General features: G+C 37.9%; 1 protein-coding gene across 2 annotated transcripts in view; it reads right to left on the bottom strand.

Moving 5' to 3' along the window:
- RabGGTa (Rab geranylgeranyltransferase subunit alpha) overlaps positions 1-24,990 on the bottom strand; it is a 155,518-nt gene that overhangs the window by 107,099 nt on the left and 23,429 nt on the right. For both annotated transcript variants that reach the window (XM_067151459.2, XM_067151460.2), the window contains exon 4: positions 16,349-16,536. In XM_067151459.2, coding sequence (XP_067007560.1) covers positions 16,349-16,536 — 188 coding nt within the window. The remainder of the gene's footprint in view (positions 1-16,348; positions 16,537-24,990) is intronic.

Below are 24,990 nucleotides of genomic sequence, written 5' to 3'. Positions count from 1 at the left end.
TAGCCTTGCGTCTTGGTAGGTGTGCTAAGTACCAACTGATGAGCCCAACTTAGCACACGAGGGCAAAACGCAGGCAACCAAGAATGAGTTAGCTGGAAAATTTATAATGTCCAATAATGGACCATTATATTGGTATTATAAATTTACTCATTCAGGACAATTATTTCATGTTCCCTATGGGAATCAACATCTATATCAACTGTAGTACTGTTCGTTAAAAGTGAGGAAATGTGCAGTTTTTCATTTGATTAAGTATTTTATATGACAACATCGCTTTTATTTGCTACTTTCCTACCGACATTTTTGTAATGACCTATGTTGACTTCAGTTAGGAAAACCGAGAAGTTAGTCTTTCTGAGAATCCCGTTGCAAAGCACGGGTACATCAGCTAGTCTTGGAATAAAGATAGCCTGTAAGGTTAATATTAACATTCTAGGCCTACCTCATTAGACGGGGCTCTTTTGGAGGAACAGTTTGTTTGTTATTTCCCTCATAACATTTCCCCTCTGACCTCCACTTCTTCTTAAATTGGGAAATACCTCCTCCTCCACGTTTATGGCATTTTTTAGGTACATCCATTATTAAGACACCACAGCACACTTAAAACACTGAACTCATGCCAAAAAGGAGCACACAATAACCTCAAAGATGTCTAAGTAACTACACATGGCACTTGGCACAAAGCTCGGATGTTGATATACAGCAGGTGGCACTTAGACCCAGGCGAATTCTTGTAGCTAAAGGTTGAACTACTTGTAGACCGAATATCACATAGCCCGGTTTTTACTGGACAGGCATATGCACATAGCCCACGTTTTAGTATTAAAATGGAATTTGATTGTTTTTGCACTTACCTCGGTTTTTTTATTCAGTTGACATATTTATCATCAAGACTTCAATCAAAGCTAAAACTTTAGCAGCAGATAAGAAGGTAATTATGACACTATTGTAGATTTCAAAAAGCCATGTGACTCTGTCGACAGGGACAAATAAGTAAAAGTTCTGAAAGAATTTGGAATTGATGACAAAACAACTAATATGATACAACAGATGTTAACAAACACCCGGTCACAAGTAAAATTTCTTAGAGAGCTATCGGAACCATTTGAAATCAAGAAAGGTGTGAGGCAAGGAGATGGTCTCTCCCCAGTCTGTTTCAACTGCATCTAGGAGAAGGTGATAAGGGAATGGCGAAAAGAAATTAGTTAGCAAATATCCCGAATGGAATCAAGATAGGACACAAAAAGGCCGGACTTAAATTTTAATGTCTTGCATTTGCAGATGACTTAGCGTTTTTTGCTGAAAATGTAGAGACTGCAAATATCCTTTGAGAAAACTAAGTACATGAACATAAATAACAAAGAACCAACATGAACAATGAAAACCAAGTATGGTAACATACAGAGTGTCCACAAATTCAAATATCTAGGGGAGATTCTGACTCCTAACAACAACGAGAAGCCAGCTATCGAAGAAAGAGAAAAGAAGATGGAGACTGCATTCAGACTATGCCAGGAAACTTATAAGTCTAAATCCCTCTCCTATCAAGCCAAACTCAGACACTATAATACCGTGGCAAAACCTGTATGCCTCTATGCAGCAGAGACAATTGACAGAAAGGGGATTACCGAAATAGAAAAGAAAGAGCGTAAATTTCTGAGGAAAATTCTGGTACCCAATAAAGCAACAGGAAATGAGTTTACCTTCCATTTGTGATCAGATCAAGAGCTGTATGAAAAATGCAAGAAAATTTCAACGTTGATAAGAAAAAGGCGACTGACTTTCTGTGGACACCTGAGAAGAATGGGAGTGGAACACGTAGCAAATAAGATCCTCATCTTTTTAGACAGAAGAAAGACCCAAGCACCAAAGCTGAAAGAAGTTCACCAGGATCTTTATAAAAAAGTGGCATTGAGGAGGGAGACATTACAAACAGAACAGTGTTCAGAAGGAAAATTAGGCCCATGACCTTACATGTTAGGTCCCTTTAAACAAGTACCATCATCAAGTAGAAGAAAAATTGCGGAGGTGACGGATCTGTTTGTAGAGAAACCCAGGAAAACAAGAAGGGTGTTCTCGGATGAGGAACGAGCAAAAGCGAGCCAGGGAATAAAGGAGTATCAACAGTCAAGGAAGTTGTGTAATCGTAACCCATAGGAGGTTGAAACGATCCTAAATGAATGAATGAATGAATGAATAAATAAATAAATAAATAAATAAATAAATAAATAAATAAATAAATAAATAAATAAATAAATAAATAAATAAATAAATAAATAAATAAATAAATAAATAATATTGATTTTTACATCCTACTAACTACTTTTACAGTTTTTGAGACGCCAAGGTGCTGAAAATTTGTCCTGCAGGAGTTGTTTTATGTGCCGTTAAATCTACCTATTGACATATTTCGGCACCTTCAAATACCACCAGACTGAGCCATTTTTACTGTAAATACTTCACACAGAGACCTGTGTTTCAGATTATGTTAAAACCCAAACTGAACCCGCCAAATTGGGCTCAGAAGGTCAGTGTTCTACCATCTGAGCCACTCAGTACAGCAGAAAGAAGAGTAAACTCCAGAGTAGTAAGACTGCATTTTTAAGGAGTGCGATAAAAAAGAAAAAATACAAGAAAGGACAGTAAGAAATGAGGATGTCAAGAACTAAATGTGAATAGAAAAGCTTACTGACAGAATGGAGAGAAATAAACCACCAAGATGGTCTGGACATGTTAAGAGGATGGAAGAGGGAAGGATACTGAAGCAGGTGATGGAGGCTAAGACTGAAGGAAAGAGAACAAGAGGTAGGTCCAGGCGAAATTGGTTGGACTCAAACAAGAAGAATATAATGAGAAGAAACCTGGATTGGAACACAGGTGAGGAGCAGCAATGGTGGTTGTAGAGAGGAAGATGAAAAGGTGCCATTAATATCCTGAACCAGCTGGAGCCGGAAAAGGGGAAATGATGATGATGATGATGATGATGATCCTCTTGCATTTAAAATTCTAAACATTCCTAAAAGCATTTGATGAATTTGATGTCATATTACTCATTATTTAATTAAGGAAATAAATTAATGAGCACAAAGAAATTTCAGTTGAGACTGATACAGCTGTAAATAATGATTACCGGGTGAGTTGGCCGTGCGGTCAGGGGCACGCGGCTGTGAGCTTGCATCCGGGAGATAGTGGGTTCGAATCCCACTATTGGCAGCCCTAAAGATGATTTTCCGTAGTTTCCCATTTTCACACCGGGCAAATACTGGGGCTGTACCTTAACTAAGGCCACGGCTGCTTCCTTCCAACTCCTAGGCCTTTCCTATCCCACCGTTGCCAGAAGACCTATCTGTGTCGGTGCAAAGTAAAGCAAGTAGCGAAAAAAAAAATTTTTACAGAGAGATTTATAGGAAAAAATCACAATTTACTTACCATTCTTGTGATGAAGAACTAAAGTTTAAGTAGTTTAAAGAACTACAGAAATTAGTTTAGGGTTTACAGTTAATGACAAAAATTCTCATCACAAACTACATGAGAACTTCACATGAAACTGCTGTCAATATAGAAATAATTCACTGGAAAAAAGTATCTTACATTAATTACATAGATTAATTAATTAATTAATCCAAGTTCCAAACAAAATTTAATTTTAAGCTGTTTAGGGTTTGCCAATGACCTTGCACTACTGTCCAACAATATTCAGGAACCTCAACACCAAATTAAGTCTCTATAAGAAATAGTACAAATAATAGGTCTTAAAATATCCTTGGAACAAAAAAAAACAAAAAAGAGAGAGAGAGATTATGTTCATTGATCCACCCACTACTGGTAAATAAAATAACAGCTGATGGACAAGACATCAAAATTGTTGATAAATTTAGGTACTTAGGAGAAATTATAACTTTGATCTTAATGAAAAACCAGGTTGACATAATAGAATGAATAAATAAATAAATTAATTAACTGAGCAAAGCAAATTATATTACCAAGACTATCAATAGCAGCAAAATTAAGACATAAAACAGCCACACAGCCTGAAATAACTTGTGCTAGTGAAACCACTTTTAAAACAACTAATACAGCTGAAACAGAAAAAGTACTTAACAGAACACCTGTCACCAGAATTAGCAAAAGAATAAATTAAAAATGATAGAATAGCAAGGCCACGATTAAATGGATTACAGAAATTCTGAATGATATTAAAGAACTTCAAACAACAATAGATGATCTTAAGAACAAAAAGACAAAATTAAGATACTTCAAGACACACACATCTCGGCTATAGACCAAGATTAATAACAGGTCTAATAGAAGGACATTTTCAATTAAAGAAAGGAAAGCAGCATCTCTCAGAATGAAAAAATATTGGGCTGATAGAAAAGCAAAACATCCTCTGTATAATTAACTACAGTGGTCCAAGGTATGCCATAAAATGTAAAATAAAAATAAATTACTGTACATAGAAATATACACGGAATAAATTGTTGTGCATTTGACATGTTATTGAGGTGTTAATAGTACACATTACAGCCGATACCATCATTCTTCATAGGATTGAACCTCCTACTTTTTTCCCCGCTTGATTAGTGTTAAGAGAGAATGGTTGCCCAGCTGTACTTCCTCTTAAAACAATAATCATCACCATCAGATTTTTAAAATAATCATGCCCTGAATTTGCAATGCCCACATCTCTAATGCTAGTGTATAAAACAGTGTAGCTCCATTTTAACTCTTCACAGGCAGAAACACATACGGAGGCGTCCCATGGCAAAACTCGCCTTCTCCAAACTAACAAATTGTTCAGGAAACACAAAAAACAAATTGCTAACATAATGCCGAGTGTTTTTTGATGAAAACAATTCTAACATTAAGAAATAAATCATCGAAGGCCATTAAACAATATGTAAATAAATGATATGTTATAGAAACTGAGTTATTTACGTTTAAAAAATGGAGAAGGCGAGTTTTGGCACGACTGATGGGATAAGACAAGTTTTGCTCCAACACAGATGGGATAAGACCAGTTTTGCTGCAAACGAAAATTACTTTGAATATCTGTTTACACTGAACAAGGTGGACCCAATTAATTAACACCTTTGAAAATTACGTTTAAACATTCATTTATTAATACGTAAAAGGTCAATGATTTTTTTAAATGCATGAAGTAGTGTTTCATTAGTCCTTCAATAATTTTATTTTAAACAATTACGTCTACACCTTCTTCTTCCTGACAACAGTAAGGTTCTTCATTCTCGTCCTCATTGGCACCAACAACAGCTTCATCATACGTACTGAGAACATTCTTCAGATAGTTCGTTGATGGATTATCAAACCACTGATCACCAAAGTGACTGATAAGTAGTTTTTTGATGTCATTGATCTTGGCTGGCTTAACCATAACACCTCGTGGAACCTCATTAACAACTATGTCTTTTAATGTTTTACCTTTCTTCATAACTGACCTCGGTACGTTCATGTCAGAATTGTACGATACTTCACCTCTGATCAGAACATTATTCATTGATGTTGTTCGTGAAAGTATGAACCGTTTGCACAAGGAAAACCGGAAATGCCACTGTCCTGGTTTTTTCATAACTGAGGTGGCGCAGTTTTTCCAGTCTCTCACTTGGCAATCTTCACCTAGTTTTGTTACTGTTCCATGTTTCTTGAAGACCTCAGTATATGTATCAGGTTCATAGATAACTGGCATTTTTCTGAGTGATTTTTCAATTAAACCAAAAATCCTGTCTGATGGCAGGAAGGAATGGCCTCTAACTGGAAAAACAAGTTCTATTTTCTTCACATTCCGTGGAGCACTATTTAGTAAATAATGAGCACACATAAATAGCATTATAGAATTGCGATTCTGACCACTGCAACCATCGGCACAGAGCCTGATTACAGAGGTATCAGACAGGTCAATTTTTAATAAACAATCATGGACTGCAGAAGCTATTTCATTCGATGACTTACTATACTCATTTTCATTCCAAGTGTAAATGTGTGCACTGTCTTTAGTCAACTTTTCTTTGGATGAACCTTTGACTATGGTAAAATTGTAGGTGTAGAGTTGCCTACAATAGTAGGCACATTGGTCCGGTACTTTAGGAACTACTAAGTTCTTCTGACAGTCAAAACTAAATATTTGCATTCCTTCTGCACTGTCCTGAAGCTTAGAGAAGAACGCATTTGCTCGTAATTTATGTACACGTAAACCAATCATTGCCACTGATTTAGAACTAGGATCCTTTGCAGCGATTAACTGTTCTTTGTATGATATGCAAGTTGAACAGGCGTCTGTCACAGGCGTACCGAATCCAATATTATATTCTAAACAAAATATTGACCGGAAAAATGTTTTCTTCACTTTTAACTCATGTGATGCCCGATTGTTGTACATCCTCCAAAGCTTACTTATACTTAAATCACCAGGCAAGTATTGCCGAGCCTGTGACTTTCCTCTGCAGTAGTGTGTTTCTGTGCAGTTTTTTAATTCTTCAATAAACTGTCTGACTGATACTTTTCTTGCAGTGTACCTCGGTGACGTTTTATCACCGCCGCGTTTTTCCCTAGGCATTTCACCTGTATTTAAATGATTGCGAGCAATCCTCTGCACTCTATCGTTTGAAATATGTAAGACTCCAAGAAATGTTTTTTGGCACACTTGAAGTTTAAATTCAGAAGAATTCTTAACTTTTAAATAGTAGTTAACAGAAATACATTTCTTGGAGCTATACTCCTTTACAGACCTTCTTCTAGCTGGTTGACGTATTCCAATGTACTTTAAAATGAATGCATCTTGGATGGACTTGTCAGGTACCTTGTAAAAGTTATCATGAAACTCCTTGACATCTCCCATCCTTAAACTTTTACATTTAAATGTCTTGTTTCCTTTGTGGCTACAAGATGGCATGTTCGGCAATTCCTTTGACGTGTGCCTAAAACGAAAACAATATTATGTAGTACGGCTGTTGTGGTCTGGTAAAAGGTTCAATTACCTTTAACACCATAATGATGATTTATGTTTTAAATCCTTGTGTTAAAGTGTAAAAATTCATTCAATAGACACCTTTGAATTTTACGCTTTTAACAATACTTATTTTGTAGCCTATGTAGCAAAAATGATGAACCTAATGAGTTAATTAAGTTAATGTAAATATTAATCTATGGACAAAGTTGTTACAACGGTAATGTTTACGAACTTAGGCCTAGTACTGAAGTAAACAACAGTGCGTTACCTTTGGCGTTTTGCAATGTTTCTCTTCCAGTTTACGGGGTCTGCGGTCCTCTTCCTACCTTTCCCCTTTTCTGCCGGAGTTATACTAGTATTCATTCTAAAACTTTTATCAAATAAAGCAACAGTAGTCTATACCTTTACTCAAACACAACATAAACAGCAAAGAACAACAACTAACTGGCTGCCGGCCGGCTGGCCGGGTACTCACGTGACCTCCCAGCTGAGCTGATTGGCCAGTTGGATTAGACCAGTTTAGGAATGACAGGTGCGTTGGAAAAGGCAAGTTTTGCTATGACACTCGGTTTTCTGTGCTCGTTTTAACAGGGAATGACCAGTTTTAGCACGATATGTGTATCACCAACAAATAGGGATTAACCCAAGGAATCCAGTAATATAGCTATCTCAATTTCGGAAAAAAGTGGATAAGGCGAGTTTTGCCATGGGACACCTCACATGTGCTCTTCTTTTCTTACACTCAGGGCGGAAACATATACACTATGTGATCAAAAATATCCGGACACCTGGCTGAACGTGACGTACAAGTGCATGGCGCCCTCCATCGGTAATGCTGGAATTCAATATGGTGTTGGCCCACCCTTAGCCTTGATGACAGCTTTCACTCTCGCAGGCATACATGCAATCAGGTGCTGGAAGATTGCTTGGGGAATGGCAGCCCATTCTTCACGGAGTACTGCACTGAGGAGAGGTAGCGATGTCGGTCGGTGAGGCCTGGCACGAAGTCGGCGTTCCAAAACATCCCAAAGGTGTTCTATAGGATTCAGGTTGGGACTCTGTGCAGGCCAGTCCATTACAGGGATATTATTGTCGTGTAGCCACTCCACCACAGCCCGTGCATTATGAACAGGTGCTCGATCGTGTTCAAAGATGCAATCGCATCCCCGAAGTGCTCTTCAACAGTGGGAAGCAAGAAGGTGCTTAAAACATCAATGTAGGCCTGTGCTGTGATAGTGCCATGCAAAACAACAAGGGGTGCAAGCCCCCTCCATGAAAAGCACGACTACACCATAAAACCACCACCTCCAAATTTTACTGTTGGCACTACACACGCTGGCAGATGACGTTCACCGGGCATTCGCCATAACCATACCCTGCCATCGGATCAGCACATTATGTACCGTGATTCGTCACTCCACATAACGTTTTTCCACTGTTCAATCGTCCAATGTTTATGCTCCTTAAACCAAACGAGGTGTCGTTTGGCATTGACCTGCATAATGTGTGGATTATGGGTAGCCGCTCGAGCATGAAATCCAAGTTTTCTCACCTCCCGCTGAACTGTCATAGTACTTGGAGTGAATCCTGATGCAGTTTGGAATTCCTGTGTGATGGTCTGGATAGATGCCTGCCTATTACACTTGACGACCCTCTTCAACTGTCGGCGGTCTCTGACAGTCAACAGACTAGGTCGGCCTGTACGCTTTCGTGCTGTACATGTCCCTTCATGTTTCCACTTCACTATCACATCAGAAACAGTGGACCTAAGGATGTTTAGGAGTGTGGAAATCTCGCGTACAGACTTCTGACACAAGTGACACCCAATCACCTGACCACGTTCGAAGTCCGTGAGTTCCGCGGAGTGCTCCATTCTGCTCTCTCACGATGTCTAATGACTACTGAGGCCGCTGCTATAGAGTATCTGGCAGTAGGTGGCAGCACAATGCACCTAAGATGAAAAACGTATGTTTCTAGGGGTGTCCAGGGATGTCAGTTTGAATTTCATGGGTGCACTAACCAAGGAGGTACACAAATATGCTCAGAGATGGCAAAAGCTGTTCCTTCAACTCCTCCGGTGAGAGAAATCCCTTCAGTATCTTGTTATGTTTTTGTCCTGTTAATGGGAGTTGAGTAACACACATGTTGCGTGACACGGTTTTCTCGTATGCGTACTTATTCTTAGATTTAAATGTGTACTTAATTTTCACAATTTTCTTGTGAAATAGTGTCTCAAAAACAGGTTAATGGTACTCATATAGTGTCAATATTGGATGATACGGTTGAAGAAGAGCCAGATTTTGGTGTATGTGATTCTGAAGACAAAAATCCTTTTCCAGATGATCTGAGAACAAACAACCATGCAAGTGACACTGACACAGATAGCGATAGAGAGGACAACTGGAAGGACACAAGTAATGAGCGATTCTGGACCCACAACTATTATTCCAATTCGTAATATTGATCAAGGGTCAATATTACCATCAAACTTTGATACTGAAATGCACCTTGTACATCTACTTTTTAATAATGAATTATGTAATGATATTCTCAAACTAAATTACATGGAAACAAAAGAAAAAACCAGGCAACACCAACTACGAGGCAAAAAAAAAAAAAAACAGAATGAGAAATTGGTATCACCCAAAACTTCATGACATAAAAGCATTTATTGATGTCATCATCAAGATGGGGCTTCACCCCTTGCCAGATGTCAAGGACTACTTTAAAACAGCTTGGGTTGACAAAAATGTTGTTTTTTGGTGATGTTTTCTCCCAGTTCTACTTATTTTCTGGAATATGCATTTTGCTCATGGGGAAGGAAATACGTCTCTGAAAAAGGGTGAACACATACAGATGTTCTAGAAAAAATTAGGAAAAAATGTTTGCTGTCTTACCAACCAGGTCCTGCAGTTTCTGTAGATGAAAGTACTATAGAAGTTTCAAAGGAAGGGTTTCTTTCAAGATTTATGATTTGAACAAACCCATGAAGTTTCGGTTGAAAGCTTTTGCTCTTTCTGACAGTACCATTAGTTAACTGTATAATTTCATTCCTTACATGAAAAAACTAACAAGTCTTTTGAAGACAAATCAGGTTGTGAAAAATCTGTACTCATCCCTCACAAAAAAAAATGTTGATGTTCCACCCTCAGGTTATCATATCTATATTGAACATTATTATGCCTGACCAGAATGAACTACTAGGAATGGGTCTGGTCACAACTGGTAGTGTAAAGAAAATGAAAAAGGGGCACATCATTGGCTGCCAAAAAAATTAGAATGATGACGCATGATAGGTTGTGTGATTGTGATTATTATTATTATTATTATTATTATTATTATTATTATTATATGAAACAGATCAGCTGAAGAAGACCTCAGAAGATTTCCAGAAAAATAACACCAGAAATTTCTATCATACCTTTAAGTCACGGTTAAAAGGATATCAATCACCTGGTCTATGTTTTGAGGATGAAGAGGGTAAACTAGGAATGAACAATAAGGAAAACTGTGAAATTCTCGCCAGATATTTCAAAAGATTACTGAATTGCGATGGTCCACAAGAAAGACTGGCAATTAAACGACCGCAGGTAACAATGCCAGATTCAAAGCCACCTGACGAAACGTGAGGTATCCAAAATCATCCAGGAGCTAAAAAATAACAAGGTAGCAGGTGAAGACGGTATTGTGGCAGAACTGCTCAAAATGGGAAACGCAGAATTAATCTGATCATTGACCCATTTATTTAAAATTATTTGGGAAATGGAAAGAATTCCAGAAGACTGGCTAACTGCTTTAATACATCCATTACACAAAAAAGGGAACAAGAAGGATGTCAATAATTATAGAGGAATTTCGCTGCTTTCGGTCTCATATAAAATGCTGTCTAAAGCCCTTCAAACCAGGGTTGAAGAAAGACTCGATGAAGAAGTGGGCGAGTACCAAGCTGGATTCCGGAAAGGCAGATCATGCGCTGAGCAGATTTTTAATCTCAAGAACATCATAAAGTACAAGATGCTGGGACGAAGCAAATATGTTGTAGTCTTCGTGGATTTTAAGAAGGCCTACGATTCGGTAGATAGAGAGACGTTATTCGGAATACTGGAAGAATTTGGTGTGGACAGTAAAACGAGGAATATCATCAAACAGACACTTACCAACACCAAGTCAAAGGTCAAGTTCATGGGTGAAATATCGGAGTCCTTTGAAGTCAAGACTGGTGTGAGACAAGGGGATGGACTCTCACCAATTCTCTTTAACTGTGTCTTGGAAAAGGTGATAAGGAAGTGGAAAGAAGGAATCCCAGACAAAGAAGCATTCCATATTGGAAGAGGGGCAGGTGCTATACGGATAGACTGCCTGGCATATGCTGATGATATCGCAGTCTTTGCCAGTGACACAGAAATAGCAAAGAAAAGAGTGGAACAACTCCACAGCATAGCAGAAATGACTGGACTGCAAATATCATACAGTAAGACTGAATTTATGACCAACATCAAAGAGGCTCCCCAAATGTTAAAGTTGAAAGAGGGGAAAGTCAAAAGAGTAAAGAGCTTCAAGTATCTTGGAGAAATAGTTCAAGAGAATGGATCAGAGAAGCTAGCTCTGATAGAACGAGCGAGAAAAATGGAAACAGCGTATCAGCTCACTAGAGACACCTACAACAAGAAAGCTTTGTCATATCGAGCCAAATTAAGACATCTGGACACAGTCATCAGACTTGAATGCTTATACGCAGCAGAAACATTGGACATGATTGGAAAGGGAGATCTAGAGAACATCAAAAATAAAGAGAGGAAAATGCTCCGGAAGATCTTGGGCCCGAAAATGAAAGGTGGGGAGAGGAGACTTAGACCCAACAAAGAACTATACCAGAAGACAGAGGAAGTCGTCGTATTGATGAAAAAGCGAAGGCTTCAATTTTATGGACATCTACAGAGAATGGACACCAACTGACTGACAAAAAGGATTTTCAGCTTCTTCAGCCTAAGGAAGACGGAACCAAAATGGTTTCAGGAAGTAAGGACCGACCTGGCCAGGATAGGAGTAGAAAAAGAGGACGTACTGGACAGAAACAAATTTAGACAAAAAGTGAAGGAGTTCAAGGGTTTCCAGGAGACTGGGGAAGAACTTGTGAAGAAGAAGAAGAAGAGAACCTACACAGAAGAACAGAAGAAGGAAGTCAGTGCAAGGATGAAGAAGTACTGGCAGAATGTGAAGTCAGGACTGGTGAAAAATAACGTAAAGACTGTAAAATGTGGTCCATAGATGGCCGGAACAATAATAAAAATAAAAAAAATTGTTATTATTATTATTATTATTATTATTATTATTATTATTATTATAGTGTAATGTACATAATATTTAGCTTCTTACTCATGTACATAGATCACTTTTATGGCCACACTTATATTTCCATTTACTTTATTACTTATTGTGTTCTCTTTATGCACTGCTTATTTTTTCCAGTTTGTATCTTACTTTTCATTATGACTTTCTCTCTTTCTCATCTATACACTCCGAATGTTATTCTATTTTATTTGTTGAACTCTGCTTTCTTTCTTTATTATATGTTGTCCAAATCTGTAATTTTTAGCTTATATTTGATTTTATGATAGAATAGTACATTTCTTTTATATATGTACTATCTGTAGATTAATTATGTGGTTAAATGTAAGAGAGGGCCACGAGCCCTAACTTCGCCACTGTTAAAGTCAATAAATAAATAATAAATAAAGATATCAAGACAAGTGGTTTGGTCACATGAAGAGGATGCCAGTTAACAGAACTGCAAGGAAGGAATTTGACAGAAAAGTAGAAGGAAGACGACCCGTTGGAAGGCCACGAAGGAAATGGATAGATTTAGTTAAGAATGTTGTACTGCTGAGAGGTCATGATTGGGACAAGTTAGTGTAGGAGGTACGGTACAAGGACAGGATGAGATGGAGAGGCTAATATACCACACCCGGGAAACTGAAGATGGTTTAGAATGATGATGACGATGACTACAGTGTAACACCATGGTGGTAAAATCCCCTTGAGTGATTAGTAGTTCAGGAATTGTTTAGTAGAGTCCCTACCAGAAGAGAGGGTTAAGTTCTCGGAAGTCGATCCCAGCAAGGACAAAGCCATTTTAGATGGTCTCTCCAATGAGAGAATACATGGAGTACCACACTTAGTACATCAATGTGGTATCCAGTCCCTCACTTGTATTGTGTGCAGTGCTCAAGGTCAATGCCAATGAAACTTTCACTTCAAAGCTTTATCTGGATCCAGATAAGTGCTTCAAGGTATACCGCACTCAACAAGAGTTTTGAGGAAACGTCTCCTTGACGATCACAAATTCAGAGTATTATTTGTGTAGTGCTGGGTTCAACAGATGTGCATATTTTTTTGACTGAATATTCAACTTTTTGATGAACAAAGACACAAAATGAAACCAAAAAATCACTGAAAGTAGCTTTTTGTACATATATTTCAAAATAGTGGACTACAGTGTGCTTCATGTTAACCACTGTCAGACCATGAAGTCTCCTTTGTGCCATTCTTCCAATGCGAAAATGATGTGACAATATTTATTTTGTCTTCAAGCACTTCAAGAGTACTCTTAAACAAGGTATATTATCTATTTAGGTATACAGTTGAACCTGACTTATACGTACATCAAGGGGAAGAGAAAAATCTACTTACAACTCAGAATTACTTAGAAATCAGACTTACACAATACATCACATATTTACTGAAAAACCAATGGAAATCAATCAATCAATCAATCAATCAATCAATCAATCAATCAATCAATCAATCAATCAATCAATCAATCAATCAATCAATGCACCCCATCAACGAAGTAAATAAAACTGAGAGGACTTTTCCTATTTGTGAATCTCACAACCTGATTGATTGTGCATGACCTACATGTGTAAATTCTTGCAAACAAAAAATACATTAAGACAGAAAATGTTATTTTGAACTTGGTCCAGCCTTAAAGAAATCAGATAGTTTGGCTTGTTTCACTTTTCTTGCATTAAGAGTATAAATGAATTCAAAGCATTTTCACTACAACTTTTCGCACTGATGTAACACCTACACACATCGATTGCACTTAACACTTCAGTCAGTTCAGGTGTTTCAAGATTCAAGTCGTTATCTCCATCTCCATCACAGTCACTATCGCTTGTAGCTGGTCCTTCACCATCTCTTCATCCAGTAGTTCTCCTCATACAGCCAGATTATCATCATAAAAATGTACAAAACTATCGAATTCTACACCCTCTGGTAGCGTTAGCTCATTTCCAGACAAAACTTCGTCCTCATATTCATCATTAGAGGCAGCCTCTTCTAGTGAGACACCAGCTTTGCGGAAACAGTTGCTGACTGTGGAGGATGACACCTGCAGCCGAAATAAAGTCCATGTCTTGTAGCAAATTAACGGACAGAAGTTCATTTCCCGCATCACTCTGTGTTATTAAATGTTGAACCAGCATTTTTCTATAATTCATTTTGAAATTGTCAATGATGTATAACACTTGTACAGTTAGGAAGGAAAACTTCCAATCGAACATTCTCCAGAACGATTTGAAGTGGATGTGCTGCACATCGATCCATAAGAAGAAGGATCTTCTTCTGTTTCTTTTTCATGTTAATTCCCTGCTTTTTCAACCACTGCTCCATTAGAAGCATAGTCATCCAAAAATTTCTGTTGGATTCATATTCCGTAGGTTTTGTTTTTGCACCATTAAAACACCTCGGATTTTCGATTGTCCTATCACAAGTGGAGGAAGTTTGTCAGATCCATCTGCATTGGTGGCGAGAAGTCCTGTTACACGAATTTTACTTTCTTCCATCCATGGCATGAGTCACCTTTTTCAGCTAATGTTTTATTAGGAAGGAGATTGTAGAATAGGCCGGCCTCATCACAATTGTAGATGTTTGGAAGCTGATAATCGCTTACGATACCTAGCAGAACCTCTTCTTTCCAGTGTTGCACCGTGACGTCGTCCACAGCTTTTGAGTCGCCGCCAGTTGTTCTCCCTGTGATTCCATGTCGATCTTTAAATCCTTCCAACCATCCTGATGAAGCCTTGAAATCAGAAGTGATACTCATAATTTTAGCTAAATCAATCGCCTTTGCCTTCAGCAAGTCGCCAGTAATTGGTAGAGCTGCAGCCCACTTTTGCTGGACCCATGTAACAAGTGTTTTCTCCAAATCTACATACTTTCCTTCTTGCTGACGGCTGTGCTTTGCTGATTTTGAACCCAGTTTTAAGAACTCATTCAAAATAGCGTTTCTTTTACTGATGACTGTACATAGTGTGGTATAAGCAATCCCTAAGTATGAAGTAATTTCAGTTTTTGTTTTGTGTGGATTAGCGTCCATTTCACGTAAAAGTTTTACTTTTTCATCTAGGGTATAACTTTTCCTTTTTCTGTTCCCCTTGGCTAATCAAAAGCAACTGAACAAAAAAACTACTGTTCAACAGTAAACACCAGATACCGGCACCATGGACATTTTACTTCTCCGTTGTTCCCACGAAAGAAATTCTCATATTCAAACAAATTTACTGTATTTTCTTTTGTTTCCCGCATCGAAACCGCCCACTTTGCTTGTAATGTATCTTAATCTTTGGCAGCATTGTGAAGGTCAAAAACAACAAACGTAGAGGAGGAGCAAGATAGAGAACAAAAGGCACTCGCTCGGTTGGCCTTTGTTCAGCTGCCAGTAAGTAAGGTTCAAAAATGTCACTCGGTGAAACTCTTTAGGTTGTGTTTCAGCACCGAAATCCAACCGCCCTACTTCTTCCTACACCGAAAAAGAGGAAACTTCGTAAATACAGTAGTTTCTTTTAAAAAAGTACATGATGATTACAATTACGCAAAACTCAGTTATATTTCACTGACATTTAATACATATAACAGCGAATTACATATAAACGGATTACGTATAAATAATGTTTAAGTAACAGGTTTTTAAATTACATTTTGCCGGGACTTAAAGGAAATTACGTACAAATACGAATTACGCAGAACAGAGTTACGTATAAAGCAGGTTCAACTGTATTTTCATGGTGTTAGTAAATTTTACAAAATTTTGCATGTATTTCTTATTTTTATTTTTTGTCATCTACGGCCATGAATTACCAAAACCCGCAAAGGGTAAAATAACGAAAACAAAGTAGTATCCTTATTTTATCAAGTCCCGACACTCTGGAAAAGTACTGCAAGTTCAATTATAAGCCCCTTAGGTAACATTAATGAAAGTGAAAACAGATATCCTTTTACTGTTTACGAGTTATGAGAGGTGACTTTTTTGCTGACTTACTGTTTATAACATGAATTTATATTTGTAAAAAAAGAAGGGTTGCTGGAAAAAGTACTCACAATTTCTTTCATCAAGTTCCAAATACTTATTGCAAAGAACCAGTTCTCTCTTCCAATCTGGTTTAGGCATTGTGTTTAGTACCCAAGCACGATGATGCCAAGCACCATAGGATTTCGGATTAGCTCTCAAACATTGTTCAGTTAATCGTAGTTCAATCTCCATAAGTTGTTGGACATCATCTTCACCTCTAAAAGCAATATACTCCATAAGTCAAATAAGTTCAAAAACACCACAAACAAATATATACTGTAATATGTGATGAGACGGAGAACTACTACTATGGGAAATATAATTTTAAAGTTTTTTATTTAATGTGTCTGAAGGATTTAATTTTTGGTTGGAACTCTGGACTCTACTGGAATTATTTTATGTAACGGCAAGAAATAGTAATTTAAATATGTGTGTAATAATTTTTCTTTTAGGCAATAGGCAAGATATATTGAACAGTATGAACATTGCAAGATGCAAACAGTGATTTTTTTTGGTATGTAAATTTTATGTAATTGATAATTTAAATTAATGTCAGAAAACATGTAAAAAGACACTTGGGATGTTTTACTTGAAGAATTTCTTGAAGAATTATTTGAAAATTAAATTTTGTAATTCTGTATGTCAAAATTGTAATCTGATGAAAATGTAAAGGTGCTTTAGTTGTGAAACATCCTATACCACATGTGCAGTTATTGCTGTTGAAATAGGTGTTGCAATAGGAAATCTCGAGAAGTTGCTTTCTTAATATGACCATATATGGTCATGCAATTTCATTCGCTAGAATAACGAGATTTCCTATTGGCAAAAAGATAGGGAACCTAGTGGAAATTGTTTCTTATTGGTTAATTGCGATCGAGCTATTTCTGGTCTTCTGCCGGCTTCGGAAAAATGGTGCGTGTGCTCGGCGTCATTTACATCCCCTTGGGAACTCCAGTTTTTATTGGTAAGTGTTATTTCAATGTCATTCTTGATGTCTTCTGGTTTTCTTTGATGTAATTTAATTACTTTGGTATTTCGGTATTTCTTTGCTTAATGTCTTTCTCAAAGTTTAAAATTTAACATGTCCGAGTTTGCCCTAGGTTCCCGTTGCCGTAATTTCAGTTCTATCACTTACTTGCATTTTAAATTATACTTTGTAATGTAGCATCACCCTTCTATTGTTAAATCAAATTTTCTCTAAGTTACTTAAGTACGTCTTATTCCATGTCGTGGAACTGTATTTTATTAAAGTCTTTTAAACACCCTTCATTTGTGCATAAGTACCAGTTGCTATGTCATGATCTTGTTTCTTGTAATATTGGTTTTGATTATGTTAATATGATGAGTTTCGAGGTGATGATTGTAAGTCTTTTCTCCCCCATAATGCCATACCTTCCCATGGACCTTATAGGGCCCTCATACCTTCCACTCTCCTCTCTTAGTTGTCATTTTTAGTCCTGTAAGTGTTCCCTTGTATTTGATTTAATTTTGCTTATTGAAAGATACCGTAGCGTTTCCATGTTCTGATGTGAATTCACCGCCACTACGTCATTTTCCTATTTCCTTATTCATATTATTAAGTGTCTATATTATTTACAACTGTATCTTTAATCTCATTCTATGTCAATATTCAACATTAACATTATTAATATTATTCTATTATTTAAGTGTATACACGCTCTAATCAACGCTACATTTGATTCTACAATAACAAGGGACAATGTAATACGTGATGAGACGGAGAACTACTACTATGGGAAATATAATTTTAAAGTTTTTTTATTTATTTAATGTGTCTGAAGGATTTCATACTCGAATACTCGAAGAAATAGACGAAAAATTACGAACCGTAACCTCAAAATTATGCCCGAAAATTTACCAAAATAGAAATTACAGAAAAACTAAGAAAACTAAGGAAACTCCGGGCTAAAATTTAACCAGAACACAATGATCACTGACAACTCACACCTGATTCACAACACAATTTACGTATTCTGGAAGAAACACAAGATTACGACACAAGTAAATTTATAAGATTTAAATGCGCACGCAGACTCGAGGTATAGGCCAGTAATCAGGTATCTCTAACAGATAATCACATCAGCTGTTCAAAAGATAACATGCAGTGCGACAAGGAAGTACAATACTTAGCACAAATTAATGACATAGCCTAAAGCAACAAGTAACCCAACAAATGTTAAGATCAAAACACACGTATCGAAGAAAACTTGAAAAAATCAAATATGTTGAAATTTATCAAAGAAGACTTTCGGAACGCGAACACAGCACACGAAATGTAAAGAGATCACTTTACCTCAAAACATGTGGTCAAGCAAAACCTTGCCACCCAAGAAAATTTATAAAATGAACAGACCCAAATACTTGTTACAAATAGTGTTACAAATAGTATTCACCATGTGAAGGTGCAGATGAGGATGAAGTTGACAAGTTTTATGAAGCATTGAGTGACATCGTGGTCAGGGTCAACAGCAAGGATAGAATAGTGCTAATGGGCGATTTCAATGCGAGAGTTGGGAATAGAACTGAAGGATACGAAAGGGTGATTGGTAAATGTGGGGAAGATATGGAAGCTAATGGGAATGAGAAGTGTTTGCTGGACTTCTGTACTAGTATGGGTTTAGCTGTTATGAATACATTCTTCAAGCATAAGGCTATTCACCGCTACACATGGGAGGCTAGGGGTACCAGATCCATAATAGACTATATCTTAACAGACTTTGAATTCAGGAAATCTGTTTGGAATGTACAAGTTTTTCGCGGATATTTTGATGATACAGACCACCATCTGAACTGTAGTGAACTAAGTATCTCTAGGACTAGGACAGAGAAAGTGAAACCTGTCTGCAAACGAATAAGGGTAGAAAATCTCCAGGACGAGGAAATTAGACAGAAGTATATGGATATGATTAGTGAGAAGTTTCGAACAGTAGACAGTAAGCAGGTTCAGGATATAGAAAGTGAATGGGTGGCATACAGGGATGCTGTAGTAGAAACGGAAAGGGAATGCCTAGAAACAACTGTGTGTAAAGATGGGAAAAGGCCAACATCTTGGTGGAATGATGAAGTGAGAGCAGCCTGTAAACGTAAAAAGAAGGCTTATCAGAAATGACTCCAAACAAGGGCCGAGGCAGACAGGGATTTATACGTAGATGAAAGAAACAGAGTGAAACAAATAGTTGTTGAATCCAAAAAGAAGTCATGGGAAGATTTTGGTAATAACCTGGAAAGGCTAGGTCACGCAGCAGGGAAACCTTTCTGGACAGTAATAAAGAATCTTAGGAAGGGAAGGAAAAAGGAAATGAACAGTGTTTTGAGTAATTCAGGTGAATACCAATATAAATGGTCCGTTATTGGACATTATAAATTTTCCCGCTAACTCATTCTTGGTTGCCAGCGTTTCGCCCTCGTGTGCTAGGGTGGGCTCATCAGTTGGTACCTAGCACACCTACCAATACGCTGGCTAGTGCATACCGTGGAGGCCACTGCGTAGGCTAACTGGAGCCACCGGCAGTGCCAATGCACTAAGAGACTTTGTCTCATCAGCAAAAATTGATGCCTGCTTGGCCATCAAATGATATAGATGTTCCCTATGGGAATCAACATCTATATAATTCAGGTGAACTCATAATAGATCCCAGGGAATCACTGGAGAGGTGGAAGGAATATTTTGATCACCTTCTCAATGTAAGAGGAAATAATTCTGGTGGTGTTGCCAACAGCCAAGCTCATGGGGAGGAGGAAAATGATGGTGAAATTATGCTTGAGGAAGTGGAAAGGATGGTAAATATACTCCATTTTCTTAAGGCAGCAGGAATAGATTAAATTAGACCTGAAATGGTGAAATATAGTGGGAAGGCAGGGATGAAATGGCTTCATAGAGTAGTAAAATTAGCGTGGAGTGTTGGTAAGGTACCTTCAGATTGGACAAAAGCAGTAATGGCACCTATCTATAAGCAAGGGAACAGGAAGGATTGCAACAACTATCAAGGTATCTCATTGGTTAGTATACCAGGCAAAGTATTCGCTGGCATCTTGGAAGGGGGTGCGATCAGTCGTTGAGAGGAAGTTGGATGAAAACCAGTGTGGTTTCAGACCACAGAAAGGCTGTCAGGATCAGATTTTCAGTATGCGCCACGTAATTGAAAAATGCTACGAGAGGAATAGGCAGTTGTGTTTATGTTTCATAGATCTAGATAAGGCATATGACAGGGTACCGAGGGAAAAGATGTTCACTATACTGGAGGACTATGGAATTAAAGGTAGATTATTAAAATCAATCAAAGGCATTTATGTTGACAATTGGGCTTCAGTGAGAATTGATGGTAGAATGAGTTCTTGGTTCAGGGTACTTACAGGGGTTAGACAAGGCTGTAATCTTTAACCTTTGCTGTTCGTAGTTTACATGGATCATCTGCTGAAATTTATAAAATGGCAGGGAGGGATTCAGTTAGGTGGAAATTTAGTAAGCAGTTTGGCCTATGCTAACGACTTGGTCTTAATGGCAGATTGTGCCGACAGCCCGCAGTCTAATATCTTGGAACTTGAAAATAGGTGCAATGAGTATGGTATGAAAATTAGCCTCTCGAAAACTAAATTGATGTCAGTAGGTAAGAAATTGAACAGAATTGAATGTCAGATTGGTGATACAAAGCTAGAACAGGTCGACAATTCACATATTTAGGTTGTGTGTTCTCCCAGGATGGTAATATAGTAAGTGAGATTGAATCAAGGTGTAGTAAAACTAGTGCAGTGAGCTCGCAGTTGCGATCAGTAGTATTCTGTAAGAAGGAAGTCAGCTCCCAGACGAAACTATCTTTAAATCGGTCTGTTTTCAGACCAACTTTGCTTTACGGGAGCGAAAGCTGGGTGGACTCAGGATATCTTATTCATAAGTTAGAAGTAACAGGCATGAAAGTAGCTAGAATGATTGCTGATACAAACAGGTGGGAACAATGGCAGGAGGGTACTCGGAATGAGGAGATAAAGGCTAATTTAGGAATGAACTCGATGGATGAAGCTGTACGCATAAACCGGCTTCGGTGGTGGGGTCATGTGAGGCGAATGGAGGAGGATAGGTTACCTAGGAGGATAATGGACTCTGCTATGGAGGGTAAGAGAAGTAGAGGGAGATGAAGACGATGATGGTTAGACTCGGTTTCTAACGATTTAAAGATAAGCGTTATAGAACTAAATGTGGCCACAACACTAGTTGCAAATCGAGGATTGTGGCGACGTATAGTAAATTCACAGAGGCTTGCAGACTGAACGCTGAAAGGCATAACAGTCTATAATGATTATGTATGTATGTATGTATGTATGTATGTATGTATGTATGTATGTATTTAATTCTTTTGTAAGCCTTGTCACTTTAGGCAACCTCCAATTATAAGAAAAGCAGAATAAATAATTTATTCAAAATAATGATGTGTTTTCAACTCATGATATAATCATACAAAGAGAGCTGCATGTCTTTTGGGGGATACGGCTCTAAATATCTCATTACTTTCAGCCAAGTAGTAGTATGAGCAAAGCAGTGTTGGATGAAGTTACAAGGTCATTTCAGACATTCATGCAGACTCTGCTATGGAGGGTAAATACTGCTCCTTGTACCTTGCAACTTCTGAAAAAGCTGCCTGTCCCCTTTCAGTGAACCATTTGTGATCCTGGCACTCCACAAGTATCCATCAAAAATGGCTGAACCTATGCCTCAGCTATCCGCTTCAACAGGACACTTTCCACTGCACCATGATTACAAGGTTCACAAGAGAAACAAGGTAAATTATCAAGACAACTAAACTGATGCAAAATACATTTAATGGCAAAGACGATCATAGTCACTCACATACTATTAACTGAAAACTAAAGACTTACGTAAGGCAAGTAAAGTCCATTAGATAAGCATCTTTAGCTGGAGTTAATGTGAAGGAAGGCGACTGATTGTACGAATGACCAATGACCAATGAAATTAAGTTATATTTCCCAATTAGCCCAAGGTGGCGGGCTCAGTCATGAGGCATCTGGAGATGCTAAAATTCTCCAGCCTCATGCTCTTAGATTTAGTAGAAAGTAAAGGAACTTCTGCTAAAAAAACTTTCAGGCATCTCAGCATGTCTGAAAACTGTAAGTAGATAGTGGGACATAAAACTAATAACATTATAATTTTTGAGGAAGTGACTCTGAATAATATGTAAATATTGTTAAATTCACAATGGTAATAGCAGGATTAAATCTGGAAATTGTTACTTAACTTTTAAAAAAAAAGAAATATACTGAAGTAAGTTGGTTAAGCTGGGAATATCATTAGCCATCACTCATGTTTTTTCTCTTTATTCTATTATATATGGGTTGGTATTCTTTTTAACACCCCCCCCCCCCCACTCAAAATCACTCTGTGTGTGTGTGTGTGAGAGAGAGAGAGAGAGAGAGAAATGGAAATGGCCTTCCAATAATTATACATCCCGAGATATACCCAGTGTTGTAATTTTGGACTGAAAAGCTATCAAAATGGGCTTTTTGCATTTACCTACACTATCCTAAACTATACAGTTGCAAGTACGTTTCTGAGTGTGTGGGGAATTAGCTGCAATGAAATGAGTCAAAAAATACTTTTTTGTTTTGGTTTGTTTTCAATTTGTTTTATGTTGCACTGACACAGATAGGTCTTATGACGACAATGGGATAGGAAAGGGCTAGGAGTGGGAAGGAAGTGGCCATGACCTTAAGTACAGCCACACCATTTGCCTGATGTGAAATTGGGAAAGCATGGAAAACCATCTTTTTAGGCTGCTGGGTTTGAATCCACTATCTCCTGAATGTAAGCTCATGACTGCACGACCCTAACCACACGGCCAATTCGCTTGGTGAAAAAGTATTTCAAGAAGTGGTGATCTGAGCAACAAATTGTATTTCCCTATATATTTCGAAGGTTATTATATCATCATCTTTGTCCTTCCTTTCCCTTGTGTCTTATGGAACTGTCAATATTTTGTTTACTATTTATAGAACTGTGATTACTCTCTCTCTTTTTTTTTTTTAGGAAACAGATGGAGCCCAGCAACTTAACATGTAACACCAAGAGGATAGAGTACACACAAAGGAAAGACATGGGTACAAATTTTTCTTTACAGCCTTTGTCAGTAAAGGATAGAATAATAATGGTAGTGGACATTGTTGACAAGTAGATACTGTGTGAGCAAAACGGAGTGGGGAGGTAAACAGACAATCAAAAAAAAACGAAGGAGCAGTAATTTAATGCTGAGGCCAGCTGCTTCCCTAAACCTGAACACCAGTTAATGTACGTTCCCTTGACTTTTACATTCGTGACACCGGTCATTTTTCACAATGTCTTGCCACTCTTCCTAAATCCCTCCCCTCAGACTGCTTTCTAGTTTCTGCTGTCATCATTTCACTCTACACAATCACCCCTCAGATGGACGACACCATGAAACAAGCCTATTTGACTCATTCTGCATCACTTGAACCCTAATCATAGTGTCCATTTCACTTGGCAGATCTCTCCCACTTTCCTTGATATTGACCTCCACCTCCAGAATGACAGAACTGACATCTCTGTACACGTTACACACACCAACCATCAGTTACATTTCCATTACAACAGTTTCCACCCATATCACACAAAACTGTCTCTATTATTCTGCCTTGCAATCTGGGGCAAAAGGATCTGTTTAACCCATAACCTTTGCAGTACCAGCAAAACTCCTAACATGGAGCTTCCTCTCTTCATTCACACCCACCACCATCAGACCACATTTAATAATAGTTTCATAGTTAAAAGTCCTAAAAAATGTACCCCCAACTTTCCACTCTCTCACCCTTAAAGATTCCAAAGTTGGACATCAACTGGTGCTCATGCCTATGGAAGCATCCGGTCTTAACATTAGATAACCACTCCTCTTTTTTTTTTTTTTTTTTTAATCTCTTGTCTGTCTTCCCACTCCCTTTACCTCACACAGCATCTACTTTGATCATTGAGACTATTCTAACTTTCACTATCTGACCTATTTCTCCATCATAATAATTCATAAACTCTTTCCTTAGCTCCTCTCTCCACCTGTATTTAGCAACTTCTTTGAATTTTATTGTACCGCTTGTTAAGGCCCTGCCCTCTCCATAATTTACTCTGACAATAACTGGTAAGTGATGTGACTCTCCCCATTCCTCAACATTCATGCTCCTATTACTGTATAGGCAATGGATTTCTAGAAGAAAAAAAACAAAAAAACAATCAAGCGTTTTTGCAAATGGAGAGGCCTCAGGAGGATTGTAGATGAAACCGATACATAAATCTTGCTCACTCTCCTTGTAAAATTTTGTTTTTAACCATATCCACTATTTCCGATTAAATAGGATCTATCTGATCTTGCAAATCCTTCCTCAGCATAACCATTACTCTACCCGGATATCTACCCCTGCTAACTAGTCTTTATTTTGCCTTAGAAAAAACTGTAAACTCATCTACTTCTAACTTCCTGGTGGAATCCAGCTTTCCACACAAGCAAGGACATGCAAGCTTCCCAACAACTCTTTTAAAGATTCATTCCCTAGCTTTCTTCTAAAAACTTCAATATTGATACACCCTATTGTCACCCTCCAGTTATTTCTTCTTCCCTTGCATCTCACTCCGACTGCC

The sequence above is a fragment of the Anabrus simplex genome, chromosome 7 (genome assembly GCF_040414725.1).
Source record: "Anabrus simplex isolate iqAnaSimp1 chromosome 7, ASM4041472v1, whole genome shotgun sequence".
Taxonomy (NCBI): Eukaryota; Metazoa; Arthropoda; class Insecta; order Orthoptera; family Tettigoniidae; genus Anabrus; species Anabrus simplex.
This window is presented reverse-complemented; position numbering and strand designations above follow the sequence as displayed.